General features: G+C 47.8%; 1 protein-coding gene and 1 long non-coding RNA gene across 4 annotated transcripts; one reads left to right on the plus strand and one right to left on the minus strand.

The window, feature by feature from the left end:
* Positions 1-1,634: 1,634 nt before the first annotated feature.
* LOC148643366 (multidrug and toxin extrusion protein 1-like) lies at positions 1,635-19,674 on the minus strand. Of its 3 annotated transcripts, none has more exons than XM_088616136.1 (17): positions 19,212-19,670; positions 15,625-15,726; positions 15,004-15,072; positions 13,404-13,552; positions 12,727-12,769; positions 11,473-11,517; positions 11,283-11,380; positions 10,741-10,838; positions 9,899-10,012; positions 9,018-9,085; positions 8,121-8,229; positions 6,964-7,039; positions 5,666-5,735; positions 4,743-4,875; positions 4,254-4,348; positions 2,912-2,996; positions 1,635-2,452 (listed from the first exon to the last, which is right to left on the minus strand). In XM_088616136.1, exons 1-17 carry the CDS (start codon positions 19,392-19,394, stop codon positions 2,223-2,225), a joined length of 1,767 nt encoding a protein of 588 aa, XP_088472262.1. In that variant the 5' UTR covers positions 19,395-19,670; the 3' UTR covers positions 1,635-2,222. The 3 variants fall into 3 exon arrangements, with proteins under 3 accessions (XP_088472262.1, XP_088472263.1, XP_088472264.1); XM_088616137.1 differs by lacking the exon at positions 19,212-19,670 and adding an exon at positions 16,751-17,913; XM_088616138.1 differs by lacking the exons at positions 5,666-5,735; positions 9,018-9,085 and having other exon boundaries at positions 19,212-19,674.
* LOC148643367 (uncharacterized) lies at positions 6,963-9,664 on the plus strand. Its single transcript, XR_015929069.1, has 3 exons — positions 6,963-7,087; positions 8,829-8,904; positions 9,609-9,664. It is a non-coding gene; the product is annotated as an uncharacterized LOC148643367 (long non-coding RNA).
* Positions 19,675-20,031: the final 357 nt, after the last annotated feature.

Genomic DNA, 20,031 nt, shown 5'->3' on the forward strand with positions numbered 1-20,031 from the left:
CAGTGACGTCATGACTGGCGCTTGTGTGACAAGTTTGCTGCAGGTTGCTGGGACAGTACAGGCTGGAACACAGCCGTCACCGGATAATCAGTTCAGGGTTGGGAAGGGGGATGCTCTATGTGACTTCTTAAATATCGCCGTTCCCAGTGATGAAAACTTTCTGTGCTTCTGCATGCCATTCAGGGAATCTGGGATGTTTCAGGGAATGCTTGAAATATGTGGGTTGGCTGCAGACTTGAACTGGCTGATGCTTACAAATAGAGCATATTTTGTCATGTAGTTTTTTTGGGGGGGCTGCTTTGTTTTGGATTTATTGATGAAACAGATGTGTTTTGGATTTTACAGTTGTCGAAGACATACCGGTGTGAACTGTGATGCATTTTTGAAGCTAAGCAGGTGTGAACCTGGTCAGTACCTGGATGGGAGACCTCCTGGGAAAAACTAAGGCTGCTGCTGGAAGAGGTGTTAGTGGGGCCGGCAGGGGGCACTCACCCTGTGGTCCACGTGGGTCCTAATGCCCCAGTATAGTGATAGGGACACTATACTGTAAACAGGTGCCGTCCTTCGGATGAGACATAAAACCGAGGTCCTGACTCTCTGTGGTCATTAAAAATCCCAGGGCGTTTCTTGAAAAGAGTAGGAGTGTAACCCCAGCGTCCTGGCCAAATTTCCCATTGGCCTTTACCAATCATGGCCTCCTAATAATCCCCATCTCTGAACTGGCTTCATCACTCTGCTCTCCTCCCCACTGACAGCTGGTGTGTGGTGAGCATTCTGGCGCACTATGGCTGCCGTCGCATCATCCAGGTGGGGCTGCACACTGGTGGTGGTGGAGGGGATCCCCATTACCTGTAAAGTGCTTTGAGTGGAGTGTCCAGAAAAGCGCTATATAAGTGGAAGCAATTATTATAAATTATTATTATTTTCCACGTGTGCATCTCGGCCTCTTGACAGGCAGTAGGCCAAAGTCCGAGCTCCACTTTGCTAACCTGCCCTTTGTCTCAACCTGGTGTCCTGTGTTAAGAACATAAAAACTATTTATTGGTCCATTTAGGCTTTTTGGTAATAGCATATTGATCCAAGGATCCCATTCAACTGTTTGTTAAAGGAATCTAAAGTGCTGGCTTCAATCACAGCTTGTTCCTTGTTCCATGCTCCTACAACCCTTTGGGTAAAGAAGTGACACCCTATTGTTTGCACTTCCGAGTAGTTTTACACTTATGTCCTCTAATTCATGTTCATTGCACTTTTAACATGAGTTTTTTTTATCATGAACTTTATACATGATACAAGTTTCATTACTATTGCTATTTTCTTTCATCTCTTCCAAAATACTATTCCCATCTGTCTCTGTGTTTTTGTTCAATTTCGGAGGCATTTGTACCCAGACCCTTGTTCCTGGTTTGCATGGAATTGACACCTTGACCATATGGACGGGGACTGCCACCGGACCACCACTAGAGGTCGCTAAAGAAGCGGGCACAAAAGACCTGCTGTCAGTAGCTCACTGGTGGTTCACATACTGTAACTGTGCATTCGTTTTTCTTGGTGTTTTGTGTTGTATTTAGACGTGCTTTTAAGGTCAAAACAGCTCGATAAGGTAGAAGACAGAGCATTAGGAGACAAAAACAATGTATTTGAATTCAGTTAATTTTTGAAAATTTAAATTTTAAAGAAAAAAAGTGTTTGCCAAGACATACAAAACAGCTTTTGCAAAGTCATAAATCCACTTTTATGATAACCACTTTGCTGGATAGAAGCAGCAATGATGTCTTCTAAAGATCCTCGTGAGGCTCATGGTGTATGTGACCCTCTGTGTAAGCCACAACACGTCTCTTGTAATCAGACTAGCCAGAAAAGGTTTGATTTTGTTTTCTTGTTCAGTGCAACTAATAAAAATCTTAAACCTATTGCAGCAAAAATTTTGAGCAAGTTTTGATGTTATTGAGTGTTTTCCAAAATGCAGGTATGCGGAAAGTCAGGTCTGGTGTCAGAATAACTGTCTGATGCCTGTTGTTTCAGTGGAGTGGCTGTTCCGGAGGCTCTCCCTCTCGCCTGCGAGCGACGTGACAGCGTTGCTGTGGGCACTGGCGATTCCAAGGGCCTGGGGGCACTCAGCTGTTGGAGCGCGCCCCCTTTCCAGGTCCGGTGGGACAAGCCGCCGGAATTTCGGCCGGGGTGTCCCCCCTGCGAGTCCCAAGTCAGCCGAGGTGTGTCCCAAGTCAGCCGAGGACGTTGGTCAGGACGAGGTTGACGATGACTCCAGCCGCCAGGATGAAGAGCGCGACGCAGAGGGTGAGGCCGCGGCGCAGGACCAGCGAGCGGAAGGGCAGGACCTCCCCCACCGTCCGGCTGCTGCCGCCGCCCCCTCCCCCGCCCTCGTCCAGGGCTTCCACGTCAGTGTGGCCCTCCCCCCGGCTGAGGTCCTCCAGCGGCGTCTCCTGCACGGAGTCTGAGCACACAGACGGGCGCGGAGGTGAGACTCCCGCCGAACCGCAGCTGGATCCAGCTCAGGCTGCACACACGCTCCGCCGTGTGACACAGGCAAAGCCACAACAAATACAGTCATGAAAACAATCTGAAGCAAATACTGATTCTGAACTGGCAATGGCCAGTTTATAGCTGGAGTACCCCAGACTCTGGAGATACTGGCCAGTGCCCTGCTTCCTATGGACAACATCATTCTCATAATAATTAAAACGAGTCTTACACTTCCTTTACGTTCTTTGTATTTCTTAAATGAGCACGATTGGTGGAGTTTACTGATCAAAAACAAGAGCTGCAGTACACGTGTGTGAAAACGTTAATTTAAAGAAGTTCACGCAAATCTTAGAGCAGACCTAGAACTGCACCTGGGACAGTTTTGCGCACACGGGACTATGGCACATGCCAGCGTTCAGCCCAGTCTTACCATAAGAGCAGTTCTTGATAGTGTTGGCCTGGATTTTGCTCTCCTCTGTGGGGGTGCTGCTCTGTACCCCAGCTCTAACCAGCGCCTGGAAGAAAACACCTGCCCCGTTACTCCTGTGTCACTGGCACATAGAGTTCAAATTCATTCATGGCAGACCAGAGCCCTCCTACAACCACACTTCTCTTTAACCGGAACAACGCAGACTAAATCGTTTCGCTCCACTTCGGAGTGAACGGCACATGTAAACCTCAGCTGACTGTGGACACATGATCTAACTCAGCCCTCTCTGCCCAGTTCATGTTGCCAATTCATTAGGTGCTGATTACTATGATGTAGTCCCACACAGTCTGTAAATTCACATTCCACCTGTAAACGTAGGAAAAGAGGAGGAATCTCAGTGACAACTTGTCACGGGCTTCTCCCTTTTGTTAGTGTCAGTCACATGGTGTACTGCATCTGTTGTCATTTTTGGTTTCTGATTTGTAGGATTAGGATTGTTAATATGTCTAATTGTAACCATCACTTGTACAAAGACATGAATCACATCTTGTTGTAAGCGTGGAACGCACAATGTCATGGCAATGAATGCCTGTACACCTAGAAAGGAAAGGTCTGCCCTGACATTGTATGTGTAAAAAATAGCCAGCATTGACGTATGCCATATTTCATAAGGGGGGAATGAAGAAAGACACAAGATGTGAAGAGGGGTTAACTGACTTCTTTCTAAGCAACAGGCTATAGAGTTTATGGCAGGAAAGGGAGAACTGATAAGGATTCCAGATACCAGAGGGAAGGTAATCTAAAACCCTGACCATTTGGCCAAAAGGCTGTAAACTGTCCAAACACCGTGACCTCTCCCCATTACCATAGAACAGAGCGATGTCAGAAGTGGCAGGGAAACCCTATATAAACTGAGTTTGTACCGGCATTTTGAACAATACTTCGGTTTTGTTGTTTCTTGCATGCAATAAACTCATCTGTTTAACTTCATCTCGGGATCCAGAACCTTATTCTTTCTGTTACATCAATTTTGGCTTAGTTGGCAAAACTGCCAAACAGACTTAGTCCATGCATGATAGGTTAATGCTATTTTTTCCCCCCCAAGGCCCTGTTGCAAATTGGTGCAGAGTTTTAAACCTAAAAAAACAGGTGTTCTCAGACTGCAGCCCTTCCAGCCCAGTTCCACTGCTGGACTTTAGCGCAACCCTGTTACACTAGGGGTCCTGCTCGATCACTTGTTAAAGAACCAAGGAGCCGGTTGCATTGAAATACTGGAATGGAGTGGACTGGGGGGAGGCTGCAGTTTGAGACGTGATGGGAGAGGCAGTACGGACTCTCTCACCTCTTCTGTGGCTTTTTTCCAGTCGAGCTTGACAAGGAGGAGGACGAGGAAGAGGGACTGTAACGCCACACAGATCAACAAGCCCGTCCACAGACCTGGTGAGACAACCGCAGAGAGAGTGTCTTTTTAGGGAGACCACGGGAGGTGAGGGGGATGGTTTATAGTCTGAGAGAGAGACAGAGTAGGACCAGATTCCAAGACGAATATGACAGAGAGACAGACGCTTGCCTTACAGAAAGTTCTTGACACCACAGTGGCATGTGTGCACACTGTCATCAGATGGCAAAACACACTCAAAACTAGATAATATTGAACATTTTGTGTGTTAAAAAAGTACTGTTTAACTGCAAACACTACCCCCGGAATGGCATGGCGTGCTTTCAGTTCTGTATGGTGCATTCTTTGTGCTGCTCAAAACACATTGTCCTGAGTGGCTGTACAGAGTTCTTGACCGTCTGGCTTGTGACTGATCCTTGATTGAATCCTTACCTATAATTCCCATGTTTACCGCAAACATCAAAGAGACTCCAATGGGGAACCCGATGAAGTAATACCCCACCAGATTGCAGATCGCGCCCATCTTCTGTTTCCCTGTACCCCTGACAACTCCTCCGGCCACACACTGGAGAGGGGACACCGACAGTTACAAAACACATATCGACAGAAAACAGTCTTTTGCTAGGAGAACTGTGACTGGAGTGTTTTCCCATTTTCTCAACCTGCCTTAAACGATTTGTTCCATAGAGCTCAAAAAGTCTCTTTGGTACCAAAGCCTTGAGTGTGTGTCAGCAGATCGATCAGGGGTGTCTGCTGGTTTAAAGACAGCTCCCCAGTCTGTGTACAAGAGTTTGTGAGTTGAGGTTTTCCATCTCGCACTCCTTGTTAATTGAAAGGTGTCTCTGAAACCTGCAGTGGTGTTGGGACTCGCTTGTGCCCTCGCTTGGTCCTGAACAGCCCCACTGGCCTGTTTGATATACAGCCCTAAATGGACAATGAGCAGAGATCTGGGAAGCATGTTGTGTCCTTCGAATTAAACAAGTGCTTGAGGCCACTTCAGTCATTCTGAGCTCCACTGAAGACACAGTGGAGCCCGAGAACACTGGTGTGGACAGCTCGGTGTCCAAGGAGGAGTGTTAGCCTCAGAGCTGAAGAGCTTGGAGTTTTCAAGTCACATGTACAAGTTCTTTCATGACAGGCAGAATGGAGCAGCGCTTTAATGTCCTCTTGGACAGGCTGTCATAAGCAGTATTGTGTGTATATGTGTGTATATATATGCTGTATATGTAAAAGCACAATTTCTCCAGTGGAATTTCAACTTAAAAATGTCTAAAGGCTTTGTTTTTCAAAAATTCAGAAAGTCGGCCTCTGTAGAGCCTTTAAAAACAAAATGGCATTGAAAATTCATTTCTCACCGCTATGGCGTCGAAGAAGTGGGACAACGCATAGAGAACCATGACCTGGGAGACGCGGGTTATAATCTCCCTGCGGGCAGAGAGACAGCGTCAGACCTCAGAGCTGAGACCTGAGACCGGACTGGCCTGGCCGGGAGCCCACCGCCTGCTTACCGAGAGCCCCGAGGACATCTCACGAGAAATCATCTCGGCCGGACGTGAGGTGTTGTGTACTGTAGAGACTGGTTTTCTGACGCGGTTGAAAGCAATACCCCATGTAACTCGGCCAGTGATGGCTCTTTATTTCGGCTAAGGAACATTTGAAAGGTGAATTTTCGGGATGACTGTAATTTCCAAAGATTTATCCATTCCAGATATGGCTTTTTCCCTAATATGACGTTGGTGGTAAAAAAGGAGTCCGTTCATGCTGTGTCTAAGCAAGTAAAATGCCCTCTGCATTTGGAGTGGAGGAATGAAAAACCATGGCGTCTCTCTGCTCTCCAGGCTCTTCAGCGTGTATTTTTTTGCAAAACAGCTTTCAAGTTTCCTCTTAGGCCTATGATCTATCCTTCCATTTTCTATCCACTTCTTCCAATTCAGGTTTTGCAGGAGCTGGAGCCTATCCCAGCAAGCCAGGCTACACAGCAATCCACTGCAGGGCAAAGACACACACACACACACACACACAGCAGGGCCAGTTTTCCCTGAATAACCCGACCAGCATATCTTTGGACTGTGGGAGGAAACCCCACGCAAACATGGGGAGAATATGCAAACTCCCCGCAGACAGCACCCCAGGTCCAGAATTGAACCCAGGGCCCCATGACTGCGAGGCAGCAATGCTGACCCCTCTGCTACCTTGCCACCCCTATAACCCCTTTATCCTGTTGTTTATTCCAAGCCAATTCATGCACATAACTTGTCATTTCACATCAGTGAATCCAGTTTTTCTTTACTCTGGAATCTGTCCAAACAGACTGTAGGGAGAGCCTCTCCTGTCTCTCTCATATGCTGACTGGAGCAATGAGATGACTCATTTAACCCGACATTGATGTCGATTAACCTGTCCCCAGAGCCACATCCTGCCAAGACAGTGCCAGGAAGGTCCACAGAGTTTCACAGGCGGGCTCTTGCCTAACCCTGGGGGGGGTGGCAGAAACCCACACAGAGAGAAGGGGGGATTCTCACAGAATGGCCCGGGGCAGTTTAACATTATCGTTAAAAGAGACAAGCTGTCACAAACTCAGAACTTGTGTCTTGTTATACGTGATAGATTATGTAACATTTCTTTCCAGGGGCGCGTTCCACGTGAGACTCACGTGTCGTTGGTGAAGATGTAGGCGATCACGTCCTTCGTAGTTGCGATGATGACGGCTACTATCACCGAGACCGCAACTGCGAGGAAAGGACAGCAGTCAGGGGCAGGGACCCTACTGCATTCCCGTAAGAAGGATTCCTGGCAATTTCTGTGTTGACGTGGGGATCGGCTTTGCAAGAATCATAAAACCTTTCCAAGGATAAAATATGCAAAATGCAATTCATCGGATGCCAAAATGAAAATTTGATCTAAGGTGCTCTCATAAAGAAAGACTCTAGCTGCGAATACACTAGACAATCTGCGAATACACTGCAATGAGCACACACACCTAGTGCTGTTTCTTCATTATATAACCTCTCTTCTTCGCTTTTAACTAGTGGATCTCTTGCACTTTGGTTTGAACAAAGTGCAAGTACGGATAATTCCAAAATATTTTCTAATTATTTTAATATCTTTGATTCCCTTTCCTAAAAGATAAACCTGTGTACGGACTGTTTAAAAATCAGAACACTTTGTTCTTTAAGTGGATGTGAGATTAAGCAGACATCGTACAGGCCCCCACTCACCCGCTTGATACAGTACCTGCCCGCTTTCTATCTAGAGGGAGCCACGATTTGGAATTATAAAACCTCCGTCTTATGTAGTGCTTTTAAAAGCAGTCATCTTAAAATCAGAGACTTAAAAATGTCTCTCTCATAAATCAGAGAATGAGTTCCTCGCAATTTGATTGGAATTTCCGAGCGCCGCGGTGAGATAAATACTGTAGCGCTCTCGGGTTCACGTGGGTCTGCGCCCTCGCCGCCGCTGCCTCAGGGCGGCCCCCCTCACCGCTGGGGACTTGAACCCGGGCCTCCGGCGTCACTCCACAGGGACCCAGCCAGTTGAGCTCAAGGGAAATCTCCCATCAGCCCGGCGGCTGAGGTCCCTGCTACTCACAGGGAAGGGCGGTGACGTCACCGCGCTGGTAAGCCGGCTCGCACAACCTGTAATGTCGGCCGTATGTGTTACAATACTTTATCTCAGTCGGTGTGTCACCTGGCTCAGAGACAGGCCTGCTTCGAGTTGGGCTCACTAAGACAAGGATAGAGACAATCCCGCCTCTGCACAGACCGGAGCCGGTTCAGACTCGCCCAAGCCCGCTCTCCCCCAGTCACTCACCTGCGGTGATCATGGAGACTTTGCCAGAGAGCTTGGCCAGTTGCGTGTCTCCAGCTCCCAGGGCACTCCCCACCCGGACACTGGCCGCCACGCTGAAGCCTAGGGGGAACTGACCGACAACCACACTGTCACGATCATAATCCCCTCCTCTTAAGGACGCTCCAGCCCTTCCTTGTTCAGTACTCATTCCCTGCACCTGCCTCCGCTTCCTGCCCCCCGTCCTACAAAATCCAGACACTCACTTTGTTCCAGGCTCTGCACTGGTTCTTGTACCAGGCGAGTCCAGGACCTGGAGCGCCTGGTCCCATCAAGTTTTTAGTTCCTGTTCCTGTGCCGGTTCCGACCCGGTTCCCGTTTTTAATCCCCTTTTGTCTTCGTCTCGGATGGACTGCGGCTCTGGACTACTGTCTGCTCTCGGATTCCCCCTTGGTCTTATTTCTGGACTGTTTGCCTCAGCCACACCTCCCCCAAACACCAGCGCACCATGGACACGCCCCCCTGTTTTCATTCCCGATTCCTGCATGCCTTTTCCCCCGTGTTTTCCTCACTCTACCCCGGATTGTGTCGTCTGCATAGGGTCCGGAAAGAACCCTTGCGTTACACACGCACGACAGTCACGCTACGGCTGTAGCTGAAACTCGTTACTGCGTGGACTGGGGAGGAGAGCCTTGTAAACCGTTACAAAAACAATCTAATCCTCATCTGCAGGAACTGAAGGGGTGAAGACTTGGGCAAGATAAGAGAAATTGCTCTCCGGGTCCTTTTGCACCAGAGCGTGCTAAAAGTAAGTAAAGAGGCCATTATCGTCAATGGGCTTGATCTTGGTTCCACGTTCAGAGTTTGACAAAACAGGTCTGTTAATAGTTAAATTGTGACCGGTGATCCAAATTCATTTACCATGTATGAAATGGTGGCCAGTTCATAGATGACGGACTGAGATCCCAGTTCCACTTCACTCACCAGCCCTGCAGGAGAGAAGTAGCGCTGAGTCAAGACACCAGCGCTCGGGCTGGGGCTGCACGTCGCCCCACTGAGACTGACCGGCCGACGCCCAGCAGATTCAGCCCCAGTGTCACGCCCCACACTCACCCTCGCAAAAGCCAATACATTCCCAAACCCACTGTTTCACAATCTCAATCCTAACTTAACCCATCACATCCTCACAGGCACCAGATTCCACAGATTCTCACTCCTGAACCAATTATCCAACCACGTCCCTCTCCCTTCACTATTTAAGTTCCATCACACACCAAACCTTGCTGACGATTGAAAATCCTCCTTTAGAGTTTTCTAGTGCGCGTTTTTGTCTTGTTGGATTTCCCGGTTTTTGGACTTAACTTTTCCCTTTTGATCTAGTCTCTTGGATTTCGGCTTTTGGATTGTCTCCTCGGTTTGTCTCGGCTCTTTCTGGTTGACTGATCTCTAGCTTCGCCTCTCGACCTTGCTTCTGGATTACGATTTTGGATTGTTTGCCTCTGCATCCCGCAGAATTCATGGCTACGCACAGGATCCCTAGAGAACTACCTGCCGGATCCCTGACACCCAGTAAGTGAATATAAAATTGGCGCACAGATGAAAGGGAGAGACAGGAAGTGTGGGGTACTCTGGTTCAGCTGAATGAGCGCCACCACACACTGTTCATCAACACCATGCATGCCTGCTCACCCCTTGTTCTGTAAAAATGTGAAATGAAACACTAAACACTTTCTATTTCATGAGCAAACACCAGCTGAAGGTACAGTACGTAGGCTTACAAGACTTTTTTTTTTCAAACTGACCACACAAGAGTCCTCCAATCTCGTAGGTCCACCACTCCAGGCACAACATGAGCATGCTGGGAATGGCCAGGTGGATAAAGGAGCCCCATTCCTGCAGGCACTCTGTGGACCAGCCTGCAGGGGGAGACAGAGAGCCAGGGTACCTCAGCAAACAAACAGGAAGGAAGTTGCCCATTCCATGGCTTGTGAGTTACCCCTACTGTGAGCTAGAAGCTACATGATACAAAGTTAGGAAACAATAAAATAGTCAAACAAAATGTTAGGATATATAGCTGAACGTGTAGAGGTTAAATCAAGGAATTTTATGGCACTAAAAAATTGTACAATGCACTAGTAAGGCCTCATTTAGAATATTGTATATGAGAGTGGTCACTGTGTTACAGAAAAGATATTGCTGATCTGCAATCAGTCCAGAGAGGCGCTTTCTGAGGTTTAAAGGAATGTCCTACACTTGACACTTGGTCTGGTTGTAAGAACCAGAACCTTTCAGTCCAGAACAGACAAGATGACAAGAGGACCTGATACAAGTACCCAGATTCCTCAAGGGCACGGAGAGAGGCAACCCCCAGGGGACGTACTCAGCATGAACAGTAAAACACATACCAGGGGACACAAGTGACAAACTCTTTGCACCTGCATTTAAGACTGTGAGCAGGTGGCACAAGATGCCCAGCCATGTTGTTGAAGCCAGCTATGGTTTCTTCACCTCAGAGCCATTAATGGCAAACTACCACACAGGCATGACGGCCTGGTGATCTTTCACCATGCATGAACGTCTCCTCCAGGTCTCTCCCAGTCATCCGGGAGTATAGTGTCCAGCGCGAGAATTCGGGGGAACTCACCTGTCCAGGTGGACTGGTGCAGTTTCCTCCAGCGGATGTAGGCGTACAGCAGGATTGCCAGCGAGTACTGGGAGATCATGTTGGCTGCTGCCGACCCGCTGCAATAAACCAGAACACAGCTCAGGCTGCTGTAGCCCTGTCACCTGCACATACAGTGCACTTCTATACTGTATATAGCGCTGTTACATTTAATCCACGTATTTTTCATTTACACCAGTTCCTGGTCCTTGTTCATAGTGGGCAATCTTTCAGAACCCAGAAACGTCCAATTTCACCCCCCGGTACACACAGAGCCTGCTGCAAGGGCACAATTTAAATACCACATTACTTAGTACTTAGCAGTACTTAGTACATAGTAGTTAGCAGCACATAAACACCACATTAGGCACACTGTGTGCAACCAATTTAAAAGGCTGAACAACTGCTGCCTCCTTGCTAGTTTGATGTACAGTACCTGCCCTGTGTTGCACACAAAGGCAGGGACGTTCAGCAGGGAGAAGGGACACTCTGGCACAGCAACACTGATGGTCAGCTCTACTTACGCCACTCCCAGCTCCAGCACATAGAGAAAGACGTAGTTAATGAGGGCATTTAAGATGTTCCCCAGAGCCCCGGTCACAACCTGGGGAAAGATGATACCCTGCGGGGAAAACACACATTTCAGAGCGAAAAACGTAGAAGGTAAAACTTCGTGAGGTCGCAGAGAACGCAGAAATAGTGAGAAGCCAGTACCTGATTCTGCAGGTATCGGCCTTGCAGCTGATACAGGAACGCTGCCTACGAGAAACAAGCCAAGACATGCAGTAAAGAAACCGAACAGAAACCGCTGACTTGACTGAGATATTTCAGTTCCTTTCAATTAGAATCCCCCCGCTGGTTTCGGGAGCACCAGACAGCTGCTAAACACATGGAAGTTGCCTTGTTTTCCTGGGAAGCAGGAAGTTCCCGCTGAGCTGGGTAGACTGAGCTCTTAAACGAACTCCCGGAGGTACAGAGTCTTAATTAAGTGTCTTAATTAGAGCTTTTCTCTTTTTTTGCCCAGTCGGACTGAAGACTGTCAAAGCTGTTGCGAGTGGACCCTCTCATGGGAGGAGAGCAGGTACGTTGATCTTCCTATTCATGAGTCGTCTTCCCAGGCTCCACACGTGCCGAACCAGCCCATAGCCGAGCACTCCGGGCCTGGAGGGGACGGACTACTCTGAGACACCGACACAGCTGGACCTTTTAGCCTTGAGCAGAGAAGGCTGGATATAAACATGCAAAATTCTTCAGGGCACGGACAAAGACAAGTCAGTGAAATACAAACCAGGGGGCACAAATGAAAATGTTGTGGAAGCGGATTTAAAACAGACAACGAGAGAAACGTCTTTACACCCAGGCTTGTGGGAGTATGGAACTGGCTACTCGGCCATTTTGTTGCAGATATCCTGGCTTTATCCAAGAAACGTCCTCATAAAGGATCAATTAGCTTCTGACTCCTAAGTGGACTAGTTTGTACCCTGTCTTACATTTCTACGTCCTGTCCTGTGTGTCAAGGGATCGCACTGTTACTTCAGTCAGTCAATCTTTCAATATTTCAACTTCAGCAGCTACAAGTAGCAGTCAAGCTGAAACCATGAGAATTCTGTCTCTCTGTCTGCTTAATGCTGTTGCTTTTACAACACAGACTTTTACAACTGGGCACTATCATGAGTCTCACAAGGCCATGATGAGATTAGAATAACTACGTCTTTAGAACTATTTTTTCTTTGTGGACTGAAGTTGACTTTCAGCAGCCGACTTCGAGATCAATCACGCAGAGGGGGCGTGACAGCTTCCAAAGTTCAGAATTCCTCTAAGTCTCCGTAACTGATGTAAGAAGTCTGGCAATGGCTTTGCTGTGTTCGTAAAGGCCAGTTCTGCAGAGCCAGCCCTGTTTCTCTGGTGGGAACCCGGTAGTGCGGCTTATCTGCTTCCCAGACAGAGGCTCATCGGTTCTGTACTCACCGGAAGAGCAGGCATAAATATCTTCACGTAGAGCTGCGACAGCCTGAGAGAGAGAGAATAACAGAGGGCTGGAGGAGCAGGTCCACACACATTTGGAAATGTCTGTTCTGTTCCAGCGTTACAAAAGGACAGACCTTCCTTAGAATTGAATGAGCTGAGGGGAGTTGTGCGTGTGCGCATATTAATAGATGCCATTTAAATATTCTGTCTAGGGTAAGGTAAATAAAGACCCCAAAGTGAAGCAGGGGCTATACACTTCCCTGAAAAGAAAGACGTTCAGACTTCGGTCTGAATTTTACTTTAACGTGAGCGTCTTAAACCGTGAACTGTTGCTCGGGGAGGCTGCCACCAGATTCACAGCTCCAGCTGCTGACTGCATCCCAGAGAAAGAGGTCTCAAGCTCTTCCCCCTTGAGGAAAGTAAAGGCTGGCAGTAGGAGTGTCTCAACAGGCAGACAGGGGCAGGGGGCGGAGGTGAACACATTTTCTGCTCCACTCCTTCAGAAATATTTATGCAACTGACACAGGAGAACTGCGGTGAACCTGGATGAGTCTGATGAGTGCTCAGGAGTGCTCATTCTCATCCGTCCTGCCAGTGTACAGTGCGCAGGGCTTCTTTGTCTCGTCTCCTGCAGTGTGAGCAGAAGCTGGGCAGGTGCCCCCTCCCCCCCCTCTGACCTGGCCACCTCTGGCCGCTGCCTCACGGCCAGCAGGATGGGCTCGGTGTTGATCAGGAGGGCCCAGCAGGGACAGCAGGCCAGCAGCAAGATGAGGATCGCTCTCTGCAAGATGACTCCCACACGCTTCAGGTTCCCACTGCCATACGTCTGCAGAGCAAGCAGGCCGACAGAATATAGGTGGGCAGTGGATTAGGCTGGGGGGGGTTGGTTATGAAGTGCTGTCTGGTTTGAAGTTGATTAAGTATCTGTTTTTATTGGCATTCGGTCTGTAACCCTCCTGGAGACAAAAAGGGACACAAGAGAAACTAAGAGGAAAAGCGAAGCAAAAGTGCCACTTCTTCACAGCGAGAGCAGGGCCGGGTCGGACACTGAGACGTTCCCCGGTCTCACAGGGAATCCATCTGTGTATAATCTGAAAGCCCGGTTCTTTTTCCTGGTAAGGATCACAGCAGGACAGAGCCTGTCCTGGAATCACAGGGCTCAAGGTGGGACTGGGTGGCCAGTGATGCCCTGTCTTCAGTTCAGTTCAGTTGTCATATGCGTAAGTAATAATAATAATAAAAAATCCTTACACTTATATAGTGCTTTTCTGGACGCTCCACTCAGGTAACACCCCTACTGTTTTCGAGAAACGCCCTGGGATTTTTAATGACCAGAGAGTCAGGACCTCAGTTTTATGTCTCATCCAAAGGACAGCGCCTTTTTACAGTACAGTGTCCCCGTCACTATACTGGGGCGTTAGGACCCTCACTGTCATGCCCAGTACACCTTCGAGGGCGCTCTACTTCTCTCCTGTTCCTAGTTCCCTGTGCTTATTCATATCTTTCTGGTGTGTCTTGTTGTGTAACCTATTTACTTCCTGCTTCTGCTCTGCTCCTTTGCTCACCATTGAGGTTCGGATGTCCTGAAACCCTCCAAGCACCAGGTCGCCCCACATCCGCTACCTGAGGGCACAGGTTTCTATACGGCATTTCCTGAATGGCTGAGCCCGGGCTAGCCCCTGTCTCGCCGCTACGCATAGTGTCTTTTTCGCTCTCCTGCCATTCCACGGTTCATCCTCTCCGACATCCGTGACACTCACAGACCGCAGGGTGAGCACGACTTTTGGCCCCACTAACACCTCTTCCAGGAGCAGCCTTAGTTTTTCCCAGGAGGTCTCCCATCCAGGTGCTGACCAGGCTCACACCTGCTGAGCTCCAGTGGGTCACCAGGTGATATGGCTGCAGGCTTACATGCAAATAAGCATTTCAAGTGTTACGAAATGCTTACTTGCATGTGTGCTCCAATACAAAGATGTTAAAAGGAATCACCAAAAACATCCACACAGAACAGCAGTTGCAACAGCAAGTTAAATAACAAGCAGCTTTAAAAAAAGTCAGACAAAGAGTACGAGGGAAAAAAAACATCAGTGTGAGCCAGTGGTAGGGGTAGAGTTCAGTAGTCTAACAGCCTGTGGGAAGAAACTCTCTCTGAGTCTGGACGTTCGTGCCTTTATGCTCCTATAACCCTCACCAGAGGGGAGGAGGGAGAAAAGTGAGACGCCAGGATGACAAGTCTGACTTCTTGGAAAAGGTCAGAGGATTAAAACCATCTCCTACCTGAGATATTAACGTGTCACAGGAAGATGCTAATCCACTTCCTATTGAGATCCCCATCACATTTATGGCCTGAAAGACAAGGAGCGTGCAAACGTTAAATATTTGCAGTCGGTGCACAGTGATCACGACACTGTGGCTAGCAGAACAGCCTTCATGCCAGAATGAGGTGTCTTAGAAATGTGCGCTAAGCAGGCTGATAAGAGGTCAAATGAGCTCTTCCTTGGTCAGCACTCCTTCTGGAACACTTCTCCATGCTTTCCATCCCGGGGATGACATTGGAGTTGAGGTCACTGTAGATCCCTTGGCATTGTGCATGAGAGAAAGAGAGAAACATACAGGAGGCGTCCTGGCTACAGTCCACTCTGGTCTTGTACAGTCTTACTCCTCCTCCTACTCAGCTGGTGCAGAGGGGCTACTGGGGGTCTCCCATGGGGGGCTGCAATTCAGCGATGGGGAAGTGGGACACCGCATATGTAAAGAGCTTTGGGATGCTCGGTGATGAAATGCAATGAATCAATTGATATTTTATCCTAGTTAAAAAAAGCACAAAAACGCGCTGTGAATGCACGAAAGGACAAGGTCTTGCTGGACTGCTCGCGTCTGTGCAGCGGTAAAACTCACCGCGATGGCCAGGGCCACACCAGCCAGCTCGGTCTTCCCCAGATGGCCGCAGAAAACCGTGCTGACAAAGCTGATGAGAAAAATCATGAGCTGAGAGATCATCTGGAAGAAAACATAAGAATGGAAAACCGTCACCGAAAGCCCACTCTGCTGCACCTCTAATGGTCTGTAGATTCAGACAGTTCTCCTAAAACAGCAGAAACCCCACACTGATTTCTGAAAGGATCACCCTCCCTTTGGGGAGTTCATCAGTGACAAACCCCATGTTCAAGGAATTTCAAAAAGGCCTTTTGGAAATCCAAATTGTGATCTACACATAATAAACCCAGTCTAGCCATCTTCAAAGCAGGCTAGGCAGTCCCTGGGAGTGTTACCTTTCAGAGAAAATGCGTTTTAGTCCAATTTAGAAAGAAAACAGATTTGTTCCAAGAAAAGAGCAGGAATTAATCGGTCCCTGCGAAAAAGTGGCAATATGTTGTTTAATTTAAATAGACTTAATAATCTGAGTGAAAGTGCTGTTTGTTTCTCAGGTAATATAGGACGGTGCCAATTTAAAATAGCCTGAGAAGTCAATTTATTAAAATGTTTTAAGCCATTCAGGTTTTCATGATTTAACTACAGTGATTAACACACAGATCCCACTCAGCGTACACACAGGCTGTGAACTAACAGACAGCAACTGATGAAAAGTTAAACGAGTGAGTTTGATTAACGTTAGTGATGTTTAACCTCTAAAGCATATGTTGTATTTTTGAATGTGACTGTTTACGTGTCAGGAGTGAGGGTAGTATTGCAAACAATTGTCCGATTGTATTTGTTTCCAGAGAGAGGTGTTAATAGGGACAGAACATGTTCCCATCAAGCCAGTAAATTTCTAGTGGTGTGAGAACAGGTATTCAGTCCCTGGTGTTACAATGGCATGCAAATGCCTCAGTACAAGATCAACATTTAATTAACACTGTTCATGCCTTCTACTTTAAAAACTAAATGGAGATATTTGCATGTCTGAAGTACTTTAAAACAGGATTGAGAAAAACCTGCTGGAAATGCTGCTGCATTTTCTACATCCTCCCAATTTCAAAAAAAGCTTAGCCCCGCTCTGGGTCTCTGTGGTTCAGGGCCTCACCTGGCAGACAATGGGCACAAAGCAGGGTACATCCTGGACAGGACAGCAGTCCATCGCGGGACACACACGTCAGGGGGGGCAGTTTAGACAGGACAGTTGACCTGGACAGTGTGTGTTTGAGATGACAGGGCGAACATGCAAACTCCACACGGAACGTGCTCCACAATTGAACGGACCTCTCATGACCTGTGAGGCAGTAGTTCTGCGGTGCTCCCCTACAGTTACTAAAGCTTTTAAAAAACGAGTCTCACACCAAGGGCTAGAACGCCAAGGAAGAATGAGAGCTGGACAGACGCTGGTCACCCCTGTGGTTTTAAAATGATTAAAACGGGTTAACTGCAGAAGGCGACCTGGTGTTCTTCATGCCTGCGAGGTTATCTCATGCATTGCAACCGCCCTGTAACTCGCAAAGTTTCTATTTCTTATTAACAATACAAGTTGTGTCAGGCAAACCAGACCGAAGAGGATATTTATGACGTGCTGCATTTTCGTACAGCCCTGATTCAGTTTTTTTTTAAATATTTTGTGTGACGCTTTTCTTGTCCGTTATGTGACCGTTAATACAAGAGTCATCGTCTTCTGATACGCGGACACTTGGGATCCTGTAGGAGCTTGTAAACGTCTACAGTGAAAGAAAGGCAATATGACATACAAATATGAAATTATATTTAATACTTTCTTGGGAATTTTAAATTTAGACTCGTATCCCACAAACCTCGCGGTAGACGACGCCTCTCCAGAACCACTCAATCCCTCGTTTATTTCCCGTTATTTCTAATAATATACCACTCGGGTACTCCGTGTCCCCAAGCTGCGACGCTTCACAAGATATCGAAACCGCGATTTTCCTTGGAAAACAGGTAGATTTTACTAGTGTGGAGTGGCGGTAAGGTATGGACGTACTGTATGGAAGCCCGTTTCTGCCAGGGAGTAAAAAAAAAACGCGCTATGGTATCTCAGAATTGCGACTAATTAACTCAGAATTGCCACTAAGTATTTCAGAATTGCGACTTAGTATCTCAGAATTCCGACTTTGTATCTCAGAATTGCGACTTAGTAACTCAGAATTCCGACTTAAAAACTCAGAATTACCACTTTATATCTCGTAATTGCGACTTTATATCTCACATTTGCGACTTCGAAATAGCCCATATTTCATTGTCTGTCCTTTTGTTATTGTAACGGATTCGGGTTCTAGGGCTTGTGCCCTCGCCGCTCCCACCCTACTTCGTGACTCACTGCGTGGGCTCGAACCCAGGTCCTGCCAGCTGAGGTAAAGAACACTTTCTTTAGACTTTCTTTAGCCCCGGCGGCCAGCATTCCTGTTATGCGCAGGGGAGGGCGGTGCAGTCACCACACTGCAACCAGCTCGTACAACCTGTATGTCAGCCGTTCCGTTACACTAAATTCATGAATCGTACAGGATCATAGGATCTATAGGCCTGAAGACTTGTCTTGTACAGTGCCCTGATAAAAATCAAATTAATTACACTAATTTTTATAGAATCCTATTTCCGCCAGTGAGCCTTACATAGTACCCGGATGGAATAGTGGACGGTGGGCTTTTAAAAAAAGTTTTTGTTTAAACACCAGGAAGACAACAACGGAGACAGAAGATGAAATAAGATACAGAAACAGACACTTCACATCCAGAGGAATTCACAAGTATAAAAGCTGAAACTTATACTTTTTACATATTTCCATTGTATGTCCTTTTTTTACTTACAAAAGAAGGTCTTTTCTCTTGCTCAGCTGGCAAGACCTGGGTTCGAGCCCACGCAGTGAGTCACGAAGTAGGGTGGGAGCGGCGAGGGCACAAGCCCTAGAACCCGAATCCGTTACAATAACAAAAGGACAGACAATGAAATATGGGCTATTTCGAAGTCGCAATTACGAGATACAAAGTGGTAATTCTGAGTTTTTAAGTCGGAATTCTGAGATGCTAAGCCGCAATTCTGAGATATCATAGCGCGTTTTTTTTTACTACAACGGCGGAAACGGGCTTCCATAGGGAGGAATGGGGTGTATGGAAATATAACTTCATAAATGTAAAGTTGTAGGTTCGAATCCCGCGTGGAGCTGTAACCATTGAACTACATACTTCAGCCGACTCAAGAAACACGCTCGGGTGTAAAAATGAGTCTTCTGGTGATCATTATAAACGAGAATCTGTTCTAATGTGACTTGTCTGGTTAAATACAGGTTCGTTATTCTTACCATGATGATGCCTCCGAGTGCGGTTTTAAAATAGCGTAGTAAACTCGCAGTAACTGGATACTGTCTCGACGTATTTACCACGTGTGGACGGCTAAAGGGATATGTTTCCTCTAGTAGGATCGGATCAGCATTAAAGAAGACTGCAATCCTGCAGTTCGGTACACATACTGTCTAGGAATGTCATCGCTTGGGCACTGAGCTCTTTACTTTAAAAGTAAAATGCACGCAGAGCGGTCAGTCTCACCACGGGTCCGGCTAATCTTAAAATGTGAACCAGCTCGTCCTTGTAGTTGACGGGAATCCACTGTCGCAGGCGGCGGAGGCAGCCGGTGAAGACCGAGCAACAACTTGAGGCAGACATCCCGGGCGCGCTGTCGCGGTGAACCTGCGGCGCTGGGTCTCCGGTCCGAATCCCGTCCATTTCCATTTCCCTGCGCCCGGGGGAGGGCACCGCTCTGGACAGAGGCCGGGGAGCTGCGGGTCTGAGCACCGGTGGGAACAGGTGGGTTACGGAGCAGAGCAGGAAGGCTCTTCTGACAACACTCCCACACACCGCTGACTGCCGCGGGTGTAAGCGGAGGTGGGTTACACCGGCTCCGCTCTCTACAGCGGGTCACAGCACTGACCCCCCGATCCTGACGTCATTTTACCCCCCCCACACCGCCGCCCTTGACGCAGTATTATGAAATCGAAGCTCGTTTCTTGCAGCCGTCCCGTTGGCCATCTGTGGGGTTGTCGAAGCTGGGAGGGAGAAAAACTCGAAAATCACGTGGAACAAACTCTGAACACGCATAGAGATGTGTATGCTGGCGAGTGCAGTCTCATCTACCATAGCTCTTGTGAATGTAAGGCAAATACATGTTTTCTGATCTAGAATGTTCGAAATAATTTTGGTAACATACGAGAAAGGGGTACTGTTACAGATTGCCCATTATGAATGAATAGGTCTTTGTGTAAGAAGTTGTCATCTAATACTGTTTGACTATTATTTCGACGCGCTCCAGTGTCTCTGGTTGGCAGACACCCCTTCAGGAACTGCCCGTCCCGCCATTGGCCACGGTTGG

Source organism: Lepisosteus platostomus, chromosome 22 (genome assembly GCF_059453375.1).
Source record: "Lepisosteus platostomus isolate fLepPlt1 chromosome 22, fLepPlt1.hap1, whole genome shotgun sequence".
Taxonomy (NCBI): Eukaryota; Metazoa; Chordata; class Actinopteri; order Semionotiformes; family Lepisosteidae; genus Lepisosteus; species Lepisosteus platostomus.

Excerpts from the sequence above, each read along its gene's own strand:
- LOC148643366 (XM_088616136.1), bottom strand. The coding sequence starts at position 19,394 with ATGGAAATGGACGGGATTCGGACCGGAGACCCAGCGCCGCAGGTTCAC. Across the intron at positions 9,086-9,898 it reads GATTGGAGGACTCTTGTGTG|GGCTGGTGAGTGAAGTGGAA; the intron begins GTCAGTTTGAAA and ends TCTCTCCTGCAG. Across the intron at positions 4,349-4,742 it reads GGTAAACATGGGAATTATAG|GTCTGTGGACGGGCTTGTTG; the intron begins GTAAGGATTCAA and ends TTGTCTCACCAG.